The sequence below is a fragment of the Ictalurus furcatus genome, chromosome 1 (assembly GCF_023375685.1).
Source record: "Ictalurus furcatus strain D&B chromosome 1, Billie_1.0, whole genome shotgun sequence".
NCBI classification, from domain to species: Eukaryota; Metazoa; Chordata; class Actinopteri; order Siluriformes; family Ictaluridae; genus Ictalurus; species Ictalurus furcatus.
In genome coordinates this window covers 9104551-9121114 of record NC_071255.1, presented here as the reverse complement: position 1 = coordinate 9121114, position 16564 = coordinate 9104551, and the positions used below count along the sequence as shown (strand labels likewise).

The following is a 16564-nucleotide window of genomic DNA, read 5'->3' as shown; positions in this document are numbered from 1 at the left end:
CAGTCCTGGGCCTCTGGGCAAAATGTACACAACTTTTAAATCATTGTTTATTTCTAAAAAATGTACAAACATTCTGTGTAAATGTTTTCTAAGTGAAAATCCCAGGAGATCAGCGGTTTTTGAAATACACACTAACACCCATGCCGAGGTGAAAGTCGCCGAATTTCCCCATTCTGCTTTTTTATGTGAACGTTAACTGAAGCTCTCGACAGGTATCTGCATGGTTTTCTGCATTGCGCTCCAGCCACAATGGCTGATGTGATGTAGAGGTGTTCCTAATAAAGCGGACAGTGAGTGTATATTTTAAATGTATAGGTTAAATCCTTAACATGGTGCAGAGTAAGACTTGCAATACAGGCATGGCAAATTCCAGTTATATTTCTCAAGTGAGGATTTGGGGGGGGGGGGGGGGACGCAATACAGGGAAGTGAATCGCAGTTATAGTACAATCATCGATTGTAAACGATGATCTTCTTAATAAGCTATGTTAAAAAACAAACAAGTGGGTAAATAATGCGAATAAGCTGTAACACACTGGCACTCCGTGTGTGGTCAATGAAAGGAGATTGTGATTGTGTGAAATAGCCACAGAGAGAAAGGACAGAAATGGAATGAGAGTGAGTGATAGATCTGTATAGGAGGTGAGCGATGAGTGAGAGAGACACAGAGAGCAGTCAGAGCGAAAGAGAAAGACATAAAGACCACAATTTCGATTTTTCATTTAATAATTGAATAATAATGTCCCACGAGAAGTGACCTAGAACTGAAATAGAGAGAGAGAGAGAGAGAGAGAGAGAGAGAGAGAATGTAACAATCTTCATACTGTCACCTGCTGGTGGAGCTTCATTATTACACCATCGTAACACACACCGACACACACATGGTACAGTATATATACACATTCGTGCACACGCATTAACCCAGACAGTTCATATCTAAGAAAGGCCTGGCAACTCTCAGGCCTGGCTGCAATCTGTGTACGAGCGAGAAGCGGAGGGATAAAGTTATTGATGTTTGGCTCGCTGCTCTGTCTGTCGTTCCTGTGATGGATGAGTATGGAGGAAGAGATGACAGAGTGTGCGTTAAACTCCCGCTCTGGAGACATACATCGTGCCACGGTGCCCGTAAAAACCTCCCGTTTGTTCGGCACCTCATTGCCAGCCATCTGAACACCTTATCCTGAAATGATAGCCAGACAATCCAGACGAGATGCAGACACTTCACAGATGGCCAGTAATTCTCTCTCTCTCTTGCACTCTCTCTCTCTCTCTCTCTCTCTCTCTCACACACACACACACACACACACACGTCATTATGCAAAAACGTCCTTTTCGTCCTCATCTCACCTCAAAGCAACTGGCAGGGAAAAGACAATGATGGTTAGATGTGTTAGATATGTGTTAAACGTGTGTGTGTGTAGGGCTGTTGGCCGACACTGACAGCAACAGTCACACGTGTGTAATTTAAGTCTCATGTCACACTGCAATGGCACACGACATCAACAGTTAGAAAAGCATTTGGCCACGGTTCAGCCATATTACACAGCTCTAGCAGGAGCGTTAACGCTCGCCTTAACTATAATTCAATCGCGTTTACAATTCAACGCTCGCTGATTTGATTCAACTGCAATTTTGGGGTTTTTTTTTTTTGGCTGAGAGATTTAATTTGCTTCACTATCAATTTTCACCTGGGAAAAACAGAAACCTCTAAACTCCGCTTAACCCTTGCACACCTACGCCGCAGCCTGCGCGAGCTAAAGACAGACAGAAGACTTCTCACCTGTCAGGCACGAGACACTGATTCACTGTGATGCATGGAACAAATGAAATAAAATACACCTGCGGTTTTCAAGACGTCTGAATGAGAGAATAAAAAAGGAGATATGATTGCCTGCGGTGCACATACCTGGATCTGGTTCAGGAGTGTCAGGCTCCAGACCTGGAGGATCATAGCCATACAGATATTAACTCTTCTAACTCACAGATCGTGCTATGGTTTTGTAACAAGTCGTTATTAAAAAAAAGATTGTACTTTCAAGGGGCTTTGGGTCGCAATTCTGGGGTTGGGGGTTCAAATCCCACCTCCACCCTGTGTGCGTGGAGTTTGCATGTTCTCCCCGTGTTTCAGGGGTTTCCTCCGGGTACTCCGGTTTCCTCCCCCAGTTTAAAGACATGTGTTGTAGGTACCCATATTGTCTGTAGTGTGTGAATGTGTGTGCGATTGTGCCCCATGATGAGTTAGCACCCTGTCCAGGGTGTCCCCTACCTTGTGCCCCGAGTTCCTTGGGATAGGCTCCAGGCTCCCCTGCGACCATAAATAGTATAAGCGGTATAGAAAATCAATAGTTTATACCTTCCTCACATTTCACCAAATCCGTTCTGTATATCAGTGTGGCATGGTGGTGCAGTGGGTCGCATTCCCACAATGCAAGGAAAAAAAAGTCCTGAGCTTGGGATGCTTACTGTGTCTAGTTACTGTGTCCAAATGGGTTTCCTCTGGGTTCTCTGGTTTCCTCTCACCTCGCAAAAGCACGCTGGTTAATGGACTGGTGACTCTAAAATGCCCCTAGTTGTAAATGTGTGTGTGTGTGTGTGTGTGTGTGTGTGTGTGTGTGTGTGTGTGTGTGTGTGTGTGTGTGTGTGTGTACGTCACCTTGCGATGGATTGGCGTCCTATCCAGGGTATACTCAGAGGGTATTGGTAGCTCAATGGTTAAGATGTTGGACTACTGATTGGAAAGTCATGAGTTCAAAGCCCAGCACTACCAAGCTTCCACTGCTGGGCCCTTGAGCAAGGTCCTTATTGGCATCCACCAAATGCCGTAAATGTAAATATTCCCTCCTCACACATAGTGTTCTCAGGATTGGCGCTGGATCTACCATGCTTACTGAAGATGAAAGATATTTTGCTACATTCATTCTATGACCAAAAGTATGTGGACACCGGACCATCACACGTGTATATATGCACATTTCAAAACCATGGGCATTAACACAGAGTTGGTCCCCCACTGCGCCTATAATAGCCTCCACTCTTATGAGAATGCGTTCCACTAGATTTTGGAGTATGGCTGTGGGGATTTGTGGTCATTCAGCCACAAGGCCATTAGTGAGGTCAGGCACTGATGTCAGGTGAGAAGCTCTGGTGCACAGTCCGCACGGCGGCTGTGGCTCAGGTGGTAGAGCGGGTTGTCTGCTAATCGTAGGGTTGGCGGTTTGATTCCCGGCCCACGTGACTCCACGTGCCGAAGTGTCCTTGGGCAAGACACTGAACCCCAAGTTGCTCACGATGGCAAGTTAGCGCCTTGCATGGCAGCTCTGATATCATTGGTGTGTGAATGGGTGAATGAGACACAGTGTAAAGCGCTTTGGATAAAAGCGCCATATAAGTGCAGACCATTTATAATTCATGCATGGCCAGTGTATTGTTGTGCTGTTCAGGGGTCAGGTGATGGTCATGTACTTTTGACCAATGAAATTGCCTTGAACGGAAAAAGGTCATTCATACATTCTCAGTAAAGCCTAGTTCACGTTGCACTGACGGACTCCGACCAATGCCGACAATCACCAACTTTTAAAAGACGGCTGTTGGATTTAGAATGTTGGGAAGCACGACTGCCCCATCAGACACCAACAAACTTTTTTTTTTACGGACAGACAGGTTTACAAATGGACAAATCTTTTACCACAATCAACATTTTACTAATACTAGTGTCATTGCATGTCATTCTTCGCGTGAAGCGTGAGTGAAGCCTTGGTTGTTACGATGTGAGAGACAGGGCGCTTACTTACATTTATACCGAGAACTGCAATGCAAAGCTTTCCAAATCGGTACACTAAGTCCAGTATTAGACCACACATTATGAACAATATTTTTACGCAAATGTAAGTTATAAACATCTGATCCCGACTGAAACCAAAACAGAGTGGGTCAAAATAAAAATGTTCATTGATATAACTCATCGATACATCATTTATCCTCATATTTGTGATTCGATCAGAAATCTGCCATTATACCCACAGCAACACTTTATCATGCCTAGCACCTAGCGCACGGGCGTTCATTTCTATGGAGTTTTCAGGGATGCTTGCTTGATCGTCAGGGCAACGGTTTGTGCCCAGGTCAGATTACGTCAGAGTTTGTTGGAAAATCAGACCACACTGCTCAGACATGCTACGACCAACAAAGGGAACATGAATGTGTTCTGAACGCCGAACAACGGCAACGGACGTCAACGGGGTTAACACACTGACCTGACAAAACCCGACAAGCGTGTCTGGTGCCGTTGGTCTACGTCTGTCGGTGCAGTGTGAACTAGACTTGGTCAGGATCCTGAGGGATTTAGAGTCTATCTCAGGAACAGTAGCCTCAACACACAAGGTTGGTGGTTCAAGCCCTGGTGCTGCCAAGCTGCCACTGTTGGGCCCTTGAGCAAGGCCATATCATGGCTGACCCTGCACTCTGACCCCAACTTCCTGGCATGCTGGGGTATGCGAAGAAAAGAATTTCACTGTGCTGTAATGTATATGTGTCCAATAAAGACTCATTATCATTATCATTATACCCCCTAGATGAGACGCCTTATATGTCAGGAACACGTACCGTATTTACGATAATACCAGCAGCACGCGTATTTTTACTTTATATTTCACAAAAAAAAAAACATTGGAGAAAATAACAAATGCAAAGTAACATAGTGAGCAGTTCACCATGGACTTCATCTTTTTTTTAATGCACTAGTTTGTTGATAGAAGGAGGTGGCAAGACTGCACGGTCAGTCTAATGGGATTAAGTTTGTTAAGCGCAATGAGCCATCGCCGAAATTAGGCAATGCTTATTCTAACAAAGCAGACCATTAGTCAAGCAACACCGAGTTCTCAATTTAAACACGTGGCATTTTAAACGGGTGTGTTTAGGCGTCCCGAGTGTGCGCGGGTGGTGTTGATGCTAGATTAGGACAGATTGCTCGTCTAGCCTGTCTAGTGTGAGTAAACATTTTGTCCTGGTGCTTTCGTTATGAAAAATGCGATCGTTTTTCATATGCGCCGTTGCAAAAATCACTGCAGATACGATCAGAGCGGTCACTAGTGTGATTTGAAGTGATTTTGCAATTAGAGGGTCGATACAGTCGGACTGGTAGAAATGATGATTGATTCAGTGATTCAGTTTAATGAATCATTACACCCTTAGGCTGTAATGTGTTTGTTTGTGATTTATGGCGTTTCTTTATAGAGCATGGATCGATCACGCTGATGTTTCACGGCATTGAGCATTAACATAGGCTGATTCTTAATTGCATTAGCGCATATCAATAATTCAGATGCTTCTCTAATGGCGGCGCTGAATTGCCAGCGCTGAGCACAATTTGGCAGACTGAAGATGTAGGTGTCTATTTGGCAGTGAGACAATTTCCCTGCTTCTCTGAGTCAGCGGATAACTCCGTGAAGAACCGAGCAAAGTAAACAGTGTGTATGCGCGTTAGAACGAGAGCTGGAATCATTTCTTTTCCAAGCCCAGTCCGATATAGGCCGATTATACTTTGTAGCATTAAAATATCCAATATTATATAAAATCTAACCTTCTCTGAATTATTATCAATCTGATGGAAGGAGTGTGTGCCAGTGGGAGTGTGAATAAGACATGGCAGAAATGTGACAGCGACTGAAATCAGCTTTTCCCTTTAATATTTACAAAGATCAGTCCATTCCTAACACTTCTATTTCACCTTGTTACGTGCGTGACAGAATGTCCCGAGCTGAACAGAAACATGATGATTAACCTGTCTCTCTCTCTCTCTCTCTCTCTCTCTCTCTCTCTCTCTCTCGCTCGCTCTCTCTCTCTCTAGTCTGCGGAGGGAGGGCTACACGCTGAAGGTGAACGTGAATGATTACCTGGACATCTACTGTCCTCACTACAACGTGAGCCAGCGAGGCGTGGCTGAGCAGTACGTGCTCTACATGGTGAGCTACCGCGGCTACCGCACGTGCGACCCTCAGCTCGGCTTCAAGCGCTGGGAGTGCAACCGGCCGCACGCACCGCACGCGCCCATCAAATTCTCCGAGAAGTTTCAGCGCTACAGCGCCTTCTCGCTCGGCTACGAGTTCCACGTGGGCCACGAGTATTACTACATCTGTGAGTAACACAGCACAACACGGTTATCATGAAGCTAGTCATCCTATAAATCCATCCTGTACAAAGTGCAAACACAGGCTTTGTCTTAAACTTAGGAAATAGCGCATGCTGTCTGTAAAGTATAAGCGACTGATTGGGCAGATTAGTCCAATTCTGAAATCGTGCACATCAGTATTCAGACCTCAGACGCAACGCATTATCCAGAAGTTATACAAGCGCTAAACACGCAGGTACAATATGTTCAATAAAGGAAAGGTTATTTAATGTTTCTCATTGTGAGATTGTTACATCACAAATATAAGACCATTCAGCCTATTATTAGACATATTTACTCATTTCAAACCTAAAATTGTTTTATTCTATACGGCAGAGAATTGTGCTTCTTTCTGGCAAGAGAATAATTATAACAATTAACATTATATCTAAAAAAAATTTTTTGCTGTTTGTTTGTTCGTTTGTAAATTATTGCTGACTTTTTTTTCCCCTCCTTGCTTCATGCATCAAGATCATTACAAGCTGAAATTTTAAAAAATTTTAAAACCCATATCTTAGATATTTCTACTGAAGAAAAATCTCCCAGACTCATCGACACAGTTCATTTGAATCATTTGAAAGGAAAGCCCAGAAAATCAAGCTAATTAGGTGGTTAACCTTCTCTGAATACTTACCTCGTGTAAATATCGACATAACTTTTGAAGCTTCAAATCGAAAAATATGTATTTAAACTTGAATTTAAATTCAGTGAATTTAATGTTTTTTGTTTGTTTTTTAAAAAATACATTTTAGGAAACTCTTAAGTTGCAAATCAACTCCAAATCACATGAGATCATTATTGCAAATAATTAAAAAATAAATATTTAGAAAAATTTAAGAACAAATTGCCAGACTTGAACAATTGCCTTATATATAATATATATTTTTTTAATTTGTTGTTGTTTGTTTGTAAATTATTGATGATTTTTCCCCCCTCTTGCATCATGCGACAGTTCTAAACTGTACATTTTGTATGTTTAGAAATGATATGTTCTTTAAAAAATAATAATAAATGTTTTCTACATAAGATATTTTAAAACCTGAATGTTAAAAAAAACATCGGAATGTCTATTATTGTTATTGTTGTTTTTTTTTTTTCAAGCATACTGTTTAAGCTTTTTTTTTTTACTCATGTACAATCCACTTACTTTTTAATAAAAGTAATATTTAGACAGAACCAAAATTCATACATCATGTCATTTTAAGTAAAATTAAAAAAAAAAAAAACAAAATGAAGAGAAAATATCAAATCATCTTCATGCGTGTCTAAATAATGTATGCGTGAACAGGTGAAGCCAGTAAATGAGGAGGAAAAAATGGGGCCTCAGTTCATTTAACCAATTATCGATAATATCTGTCAAACCCCATACTGCGGTTCCATATGTTCAGATGTTCAGAGAAAAAGAAAGATCAGCCAAAAAACCAGCCAAAATCTTGTAAGTATAAATAAAGTCAGGAATAATAATTTAAAAAAAAAAAACAAACCCACACTTGATCTAAAAGGCTTGTTCAGTCTAAATGGGATGAGAAAGGTTGCTATACTTCTTCTAATTTGGTTTATAAAGGCGTAAATACAGGTAATACAGGTCATTTTGGGAACGGCTGTTATTGTGGCCAAAACATATGAAAAATTTTGAATCTCTTATATTGTAGACAATTTTGAAAGGGTCCAGTATATACCAGTATAGACGGTCCAGAAGTTTACAGGACACATTGTCCAGGACATACAGCAAAGGAGTGAATCTGATAAACATTAACATTCCACAGGGCATTCAGGAATCCTCAATCTAAATCTTGGCCTCATGAATTTTTAAGAGTCAGACCTGAGTGAGTGGTATGGGCAAACATTTCTGAATAAAAAGAGGATATTGCATCAGTGAGAGCTTGGGTGGTTGGGAAAAGTATATATAGAGCAGACGAAGGCAGAGTATGTGGGAAACAGAAATCACACCAAACCTCTCTGATGACTATCGAAAGGCGAAGGTAAAACAGCCACGTTTAAACAAGTCCTCGATTGATATTTTAGCTCATTATAAAACCCCATCGTGTAGGAAAGGGGTACTATAATATATGTCTTATTAGTGGAAGGTCAGCCATTTTAAGAAACGTCCCATGTATAGAACTCATTCTAATAAGACTGCTTGGGAGTTGCTATATTGTTGAGCTCATTAGTGGCCAAGAAGCTGTAGATTCCCAAAATGCACCAGTTTTTAGCCCTAAAAAATCACATCATGTCGTACATGAATATGGTTCAATCGATCGTTTGATGAAATTTTATCGGGTTTTGTTTATGAAGCAATGCCCAGTCAAGCTGTCCTACAAAAGCAGACTCTGGAAAGAGCTAAGGGTTTGCGTTGGAGTGCATGCAGACCTGAGCGAGAGGAAAATGACTGATGTCTGTGCATAAACACTGGATCAATGCAGTTACAGTGAGGGAAAGAAGTATTTGATCCCCTGCTGATTTTGTACGTTTGCCCACTGACAAAGAAATGATCAGTCTATAATTTTAATGGTAGGTTTATTTGAACAGTGAGAGACAGAATAACAACAAGAAAATCCAGAAAAACGCATGTCAAAAATGTTATAAATTGATTTGCATTTGAATGAGGGAAATAAGTATTTGACCCCCTATCAATCAGAAAGATTTCTGGCTCCCAGGTGTCTTTTATACAGGTAACGAGCTGAGATTAGGAGCACACTCTTAAAGGGAGTGCTCCTAATCTCAGCTTGTTACCTGTATAAAAGACACCTGTCCACAGAAGCAATCAATCAATCAGATTCCAAACTCTCCACCATGGCCAAGACCAAAGAGCCCTCCAAGGATGTCAGGGACAAGATTGTAGACCTACACAAGTCTGGAATGGGCTAGAAGACCATTGCCAAGCATCTTGGTGAGAAGGTGACAACAGTTGGTGCGATTATTCGCAAATGGAAGAAACACAAAAGAACTGTCAATCTCCCTCGGCCTGGGGCTCCATGCAAGATCTCACCTCGTGGAGTTGCAATGATCATGAGAACAGTGAGGAATCAGCCCAGAACTACACGGGAGGATCTTGTCAATGATCTCAAGGCAGCTGGGACCATAGTCACCAAGAAAACAATTGGTAACACACTACGCCGTGAAGGACTGAACTCCTGCAGCGCCCGCAAGGTCCCCCTGCTCAAGAACGCACATATACATGCCCGTCTGAAGTTTGCCAATGAACATCTGAATGATTCAGAGGACAACTGGGTGAAAGTGTTGTGGTCAGATGAGACCAAAATGGAGCTCTTTGGCATCAACTCAACTGGCCGTGTTTGGAGGAGGAGGAATGCTGCCTATGACCCCAAGAACACCATCCCCACCGTCAAACATGGAGGTGGAAACATTATGCTTTGGGGATGTTTTTCTGCTAAGGGGACAGGACAACTTCACCGCATCAAAGGGACGATGGACGGGGCCATGTACCGTCAAATCTTGGGTGAGAACCTCCTTCCCTCAGCCAGGGCATTGAAAATGTGTCGTGGATGGGTATTCCAGCATGACAATGACCCAAAACACACGGCCAAGGCAACAAAGGAATTGCTCAAGAAGAAGCACATTAAGGTCCTGGAGTGGCCTAGCCAGTCTCCAGACCTTAATCCCATAGAAAATCTGTGGAGGGAGCTGAAGGTTCGAGTTGCCAAATGTCAGCCTCAAAACCTTAATGACTTGGAGAAGATCTGCAAAGAGGAGTGGGACAAAATCCCTCCTGAGATGTGTGCAAACCTGGTGGCCAACTACAAGAAACGTCTGACCTCTGTGATTGCCAACAAGGGTTTTGCTACCAAGTACTAAGTCATGTTTTGCAGAGGGGTCAAATACATATTTCCCTCATTAAAATGCAAATCAATTTATAACATTTTTGACATGCGTTTTTCTGGACTTTTTTTGTTGTTATTCTGTCTCTCACTGCTCAAATAAATCTACCATTAAAATTATAGACCGATCATTTCTTTGTCAGTGGGCAAACGTACAAAATCAGCAGGGGATCAAATACTTTTTTCCCTCACTGTATGTGATCCACATGAACGAAAGGAGAAAACGTATATATGAGAAATTTCCGCTAAGCTCAGTCAAAATGGATGCCTCGACGACAGCTGACTACTAGCTTTGACGTCATTCTGCTAAACAATAGTGCACGATCACATGACCTTTCTTCTAGGCATTATGGATGAGAGTGGATGGCGATCGCAAGTGTTGCATGTGGTCTGTTTCGTACGTTCATCACTGATTGGTTCTTATCTGTTTTAGCCACGCCCACTCATCACCATGGCCGCAGCTGCCTGAGACTGAGAGTCTACGTCTGCTGCTCAACAGGTACTGCTCTACCAGGTACTACTCTTCCATCGCTTAACTATCCATCTATTCATTCCTTTGTTGGCCCATTGATCGGTGACCTATTCCCCATCCATGCATCACCTTCCAGCTCTCCACCAATCCTTGCTCTTATGCATTCTTCCACTCACTCACATCCATCCTTCCATCCACCCACAGACATCCTTCTATTGATTTCTCCGGCAATCTAATTCTCCTCTCATCTATCCATCTCCCCACCCATCCTTCTGTGCATCTATCAAGTCACTGTTTATCCATCTACCCACCCGTCCAGCTATCTCTTCTTCCTCCTGTTCATCCATTCATCTATCTATCTATCTATAAATCCATCCATCCATCTATCTAGCCACTCATTTATCTACCATTCTTTCCATTCTTCTCTTTGTCCACCCATCGGCCCTCCTATCCATGCACTCACCCATTGCCTCATGCATCCTTCACTAATCATCTGTACATCCTTCCATTCTTCTTCTTGTCTATCCACCCAATGCTTATCCATCCAGCACCCACCCACCCACGTAGGCATCACTCATACATACTTTCTTCCATCAGTCTGTCCACTCTTCCATCATTCCATCCATCCATCCATCTCCCTACCCATCATTCCTTGCATCTGTCAAGTCACTGTTTAACCACCCACCCACCCATCCATTTTTATCTCTTCTTCCTCCTATTCATCCATCCATCCATCCATCCATCTATCCATCCATTCATCCACACATTTATCTACCATTCCTTCCATTCTTCTCTTTGTCCACCCATCAGCCCTCCTATCCAAGCACTCACCCATGTCCCCATCCATCCTTCACTATCCATCTGTCCATCCTTCCATCCTTCCTCCTATCTATCCACCCAATGCTTATCCATCCATCATCCCATCCACCCACACATATTTTAGGTGCTCTCCATCTCCCCACCTGTCTATTCATGCATCTTCTATTCATCTTTCCACTCTGTATTTATCCTCACCTTTATCCATCCACCCACGTAAGCATCACTTATATTTCCTTCCATCAATCCATCCACCCTTCCATCCATCCATCCATCCATTCATCTACCCATCTATGAGCGACTGCATAATTATCCATCTCTTTCACCAGGATCCAGCAAACTCAAGCAAACGAATTCATATGCCTTTCACCACTGAAAGTGTGTGAGAAAGAGAAACAAAATGTGTTGTACACGATACGTCTTTTAAAATGATTACTTGCCACACTGTACGAGATGATCCCAATAAAATCTTGAAGACATGTTCAAGACGTGTTCTCCATGTCAGATCATACGATGAAGAGAATGACTATGTTCTGCTCACGTCATCAATGCCAGTGTGACCTGGGGTCGTGTAGAAAATGGCAGAAGTCCCTGGTTTAATGGTAGAAATGTTATGCATGATGAAAACACGTTTTAAAAGGTGAGTTCATGACTGAATTAAAGTGGACAGTGTGAGACGTCCATTCTACAAAGTGAGGTTAAGGTAATGAGGGTATTTCTTCTGTGAATGCGCTCTTACTGGAACAAGGGGCCAAGCATGTGAGCTGGTAACGTTGCATTCATTAATGTGAGCAAGTCGGTATTTTAAAGAATCGTTTGCTGAAACAAATTTCATGTTGTGTTTTGTCCTAATGGGGGCTTTTATTTAAATGAGCTTCATAACAGCGGTCACACTCTTGACACCCTGTAGGCACTTTGCCATCGGCTCTCTTTGGTACTAAACTGACTGTGGTAGGTGAGTCACAATACGCGCTCTAAAACCACAGGTCTGAACTCCAAAGAATTCTTTTTTTTTTTTTTTTTAACGATATGAGATTTTTGTCTGTGTCGGCAAAACCGGGCCAGAAATTGTACAATGTAAATCCGACTTAAGAATCAAAGCATCAAATCCCCCAGTAATATGGTGCACTATCTTCACAACAGCACCAAATCCAACACACACACACACACGCACAAGAGATAGCTCACTTTTCCCTCTTTGTCTCCATTAGTGTTGGTTGGTTGCAATGTGCATCCACTAGACTGCAGCGTACTTCTTGCAATAACTTTTTTTCCACTGTCAGATCTCATTTTACACACTGATTACAACTACTCACTCCCTTACATCCTCTCCCTCTCCATCTCACTCTCTCTCTCTCTCTCTCTCTCTTTTCTATCGCTCCTCTCCCTGTGCAGTTCAGGTTCGTGTAGCCTGACAAACTGTTTGTCAGCCCAGAGTGTTATTTTAACCCTTACGTCTCCCTCACTCCATGTCTTTGTGTTTTCTTCTCCTCCTCTTTCTGTCAGGACTCATGTGCATTAACAGTCTCTCTCCCTTGTGTGTGTGTGTGTGTGTGTGTGTGTGTGTGTGTGTCCTGCTGTGTTATCTTAACCCCTGCTCCTGCTCAGTGTGTCTCTGCATTCTCGTGTCAGGATGAGTCTGGTCTGATTGCTCAGTCAAGCCTGAACACATGAGTTCATATCAGCACACTGCTGCCTGGAGCTCTGCTCTATACTGCACACACACACACACACACACACACACACACACACACACACACATACACTATGGACACTTAGATGTAATTTACAAAAGCCATTTTCCATCATGATGAAGGGTCTCTATCAGATTCTATGTGTGTGTGTGTGTGTGTGTGTGTGTGTGTGTGTGTGAGCTTTGATTTTTTACTCTTTACTCTTTCCAGCAGCTGATGCAGATGATGAAGCACAGCCTACAGAGCCAGACTATACTCTAAGACCTAACATGAAAATCGATGACCTCGGTGAGTTATTACACACTCAAACACACAAATGCATGTGAGCCACTAATGACTCACTCACACACACACTTACACACACACACACACATGCATGCATGCATAGCATAGCTTTTCACACACACTTTTCAATAAAACATTGAATTGGATCTTTAATATATCACTATTAACAGATACACCTCCAGTATATATATATATATATACTATATATATACTATATATATATATATATATATATATATATATATATATATATATATATATATATATAGTAAAGGACATTTGAAGCTAATTAAGTGACCAGTGCTAATCAAGCAATTCACACTCTTTTGTTTGTTCACACTTCTATCACTGTCACTTTCTGAAAATCATCTTCTGAAATTATTTGTCAACAACAACACTAGTGTCACACGATAGATTTTACGTTTTAGTCATTATCACTTCAGCAGCACCGATACTCCGCAAATAAGAATGCTGTAATCCGTGCAAAGGAGAGGTAATCCAATAATCTTCGTCATAGTCTGGGTCAGAGAACAGGCGGGCAACAACGAACAAGAATAACCCGTATACAGGAAATGAGAAAACAAGCAAGATAAGAAACCAGGAAAACTAGAACTGGAGAACCAAAGACTCGGAGTTCATGGTCAGAATGCATGGTAAGACTTCGCACCAGGAGGAATGCTGCATTGAATTTTTCCGCAGTGCATTCGAGCTACAAAGTGTGTGTGTGTGTTTGGGGGGGGCGACAAGCTAGCCAGCGACAAGCTAGCCAGCTAACTGTGATGAGTGATGTATATTTACCTGTAGTGTATCGTCAGTGTTATAGATTTAACAGGCGAATATGTCTGTATGTTGATTGACCTAAAGCAAATACTAGTACACAGCGAATTGTTTGACGGTAAGGAGTGCTACTTTGTTTGCTGCAGATGTTGTGAGCCTCCATGTTGTTTCGGCTTCACTTGCCGAACTCGGAGCGCCTCGGATTTGAGGAGACCATCCCGAGGTCCCGAGTAGGAATTCCAGCTTGTTTTTTTTTTTCAGATTTAAAACCTCTATTCGAATGCAACATACGACAAAACAATTGCCGTTTTCTCAATATGCGTTCTTGTACGATCTCGCATCCTTGTGGAGCCGTTGTATATCATCATCCACCACCGAAGTTCAATTCTAATACTCTGAGACTCATGAAATTACCTGGATGTGTTACGTTGATAGCGAGGATGCATCGGATGCAGTCCTGAGCGCACCGAACCCGATTGAACTCCCAGAAGTCATTGCGGCAAAACAATGATGGATGACGGAAGCCTGACCCATAACGAAGTTTTAATGTCAATAATGTAAATATGCATCTAAAAAGAATGATTTTGATATAGGATTTAGGTTGAAATATAGATGAGGTTGTTGAAAATTCGAATTTATCCCTATTTTAATTAAGCTTCGCTAGCTTCCATCCTGAGGTAACAGTAAACTCGTTAGCTTAGTTTTCAGTTAACGTGAGGTCGCAGTTGCAAACAGTGAGCTTACATTTGAGCTTAAATTAAAACATGCTTAACGTCTGGTTAATCAGCCAGTTAACAGTAAATCTATTAACCAGCTGAAACATAATAATTAGGGAGCACTGAAGAGATAACGGTCCTGTCCCACTACTAGAAATGTGCTGGGACGGTCCATTGCGCAACAGGAAGATCACAGCACATCTCAATTCTTGCAAAGATGCTTCTGTCCTCTTGTCCTTCCGAGATATTAAGGTCATCGATAATCGCTGTTTACATGGTAGTTTCTTAATCCAAGTGTTGTCTTAATCGGGTTAATATCGGATTATTGTTGTCCATGTAAACGTACTGACTGACAAGACGGGAGGAGACAAGACTGAAATCGAAACAAAACGCACAGGGCTCTAGAAACAAAACATGACAGGAACTATATACAAAACACACCGCAGTATTCGTGTTTGAGAGAGGGAATTTGTGGCACAATTTTTAAACCAAAGCGCTGCTAAATTCTCAAAAGTGATTGGTCAGAAGGTGTTGATTAATTTTCTGGAACAGCACGGACATATAGTGATATGCTTGTTCTAATTCTAATACGTTTTTGTTTCTATAGTAACAACTCATTCACAATAATAATAGTAATAATGAATTGATTTTTTTGTGCACTGTTAGTTCACAAAGAAAAGCATACACTCACTCATTAATATGCCAAAGTCCTCTCTAAGGAGATGTTTATTCATTATCTCTGGAAGGAGAGACTCCAGTGTCAGCGCTTTGTAACTTGTTTCTCTGTAACAAGCTGAATTAAATTGAATCGAGAGAAGAAAAAAAAAGAGACTGGTGACGAAACGACTGTTTATAGCTGCTGTAACATAAGTGATAAGAGGAGCTAACTTGTGATAAACAACAATAAATGTAACTATGAGAAAAAGTGGCTTAGTGTTTAGCATGTGTGCCTCGGACCTCCAGGGTTGGCGGTTCAAATCCCGCCTCCACCCTTTGTGCGTGGAGTTTGCGTGTTCTTCCCCGTGCTTCGGGGTTTCCTCTGGCTTCTCCGGTTTCCTCCCCCAGCCTAAAGACAGGCGTTTCTAAACATTGTCCCTAGCGTGGAAATGTGTGTGATTGTGCCCTCGGATGGATTGGCACCCCGTCCAGGGTGTCCACCGCCTTGTGCCCCGAGTTCCCTGGGATAGTCTCCAGGCTCCCCCATGACCCTGTATAGGAGAAGCAGGATCGATGGATGGTGTTTTAATAAATTAGGCATTGGCCTGAGCCAAAATAATTGTGAAATGAATGTTTATCTTAAGGCATAGTGTAATAGCATCAATAGAATCACAATACACCATTTTTGTCCATATTACTAGCCCTAATTGGAACTTTTCACTTACAAACACATCCTTTCAGACACTAAATACCTCAAGCTGAGACCAATAAAACCTGTGCTGTGGATACATGAGTATTTCAACAGACATTGACAGCAGTCATTGATTTCCAAGCATCTTCTAATCAAATCCTGTGTGCAGTGTAATAGCAGCACTAGCACACACCCCTGCTGATGACTATTATCAGTCTTATTATGTAGTGACAAAGGCAGGCTAAAGAGTTGAAGGATGTTGCTACAGCATAACCATGAGTCAAACAAGGTGTAAGCTATAGTTAGTGCTGATGAGCATCATGATGCAGAGGCTAGCATTAGCTATGATTAGCTCTGACAGCACTAGCCCACATGCCCCCTCCTTTTCCTGTCAGGCCTTCAGTCTGACAGGAAGTTCTGCTCGGCTCTGTCACAGCGAGTCAGCTCAAGGA

General features: G+C 42.2%; 1 protein-coding gene across 1 annotated transcript in view; it reads left to right on the top strand.

Moving 5' to 3' along the window:
* efna3b (ephrin-A3b) overlaps positions 1 to 16564 on the top strand; it is a 104324-nt gene that overhangs the window by 73176 nt on the left and 14584 nt on the right. The window contains exons 2-4 of the mRNA XM_053620673.1: positions 5845 to 6131; positions 10438 to 10503; positions 13197 to 13274. Of these exons, the coding sequence (XP_053476648.1) occupies positions 5845 to 6131; positions 10438 to 10503; positions 13197 to 13274 (431 nt within the window). The remainder of the gene's footprint in view (positions 1 to 5844; positions 6132 to 10437; positions 10504 to 13196; positions 13275 to 16564) is intronic.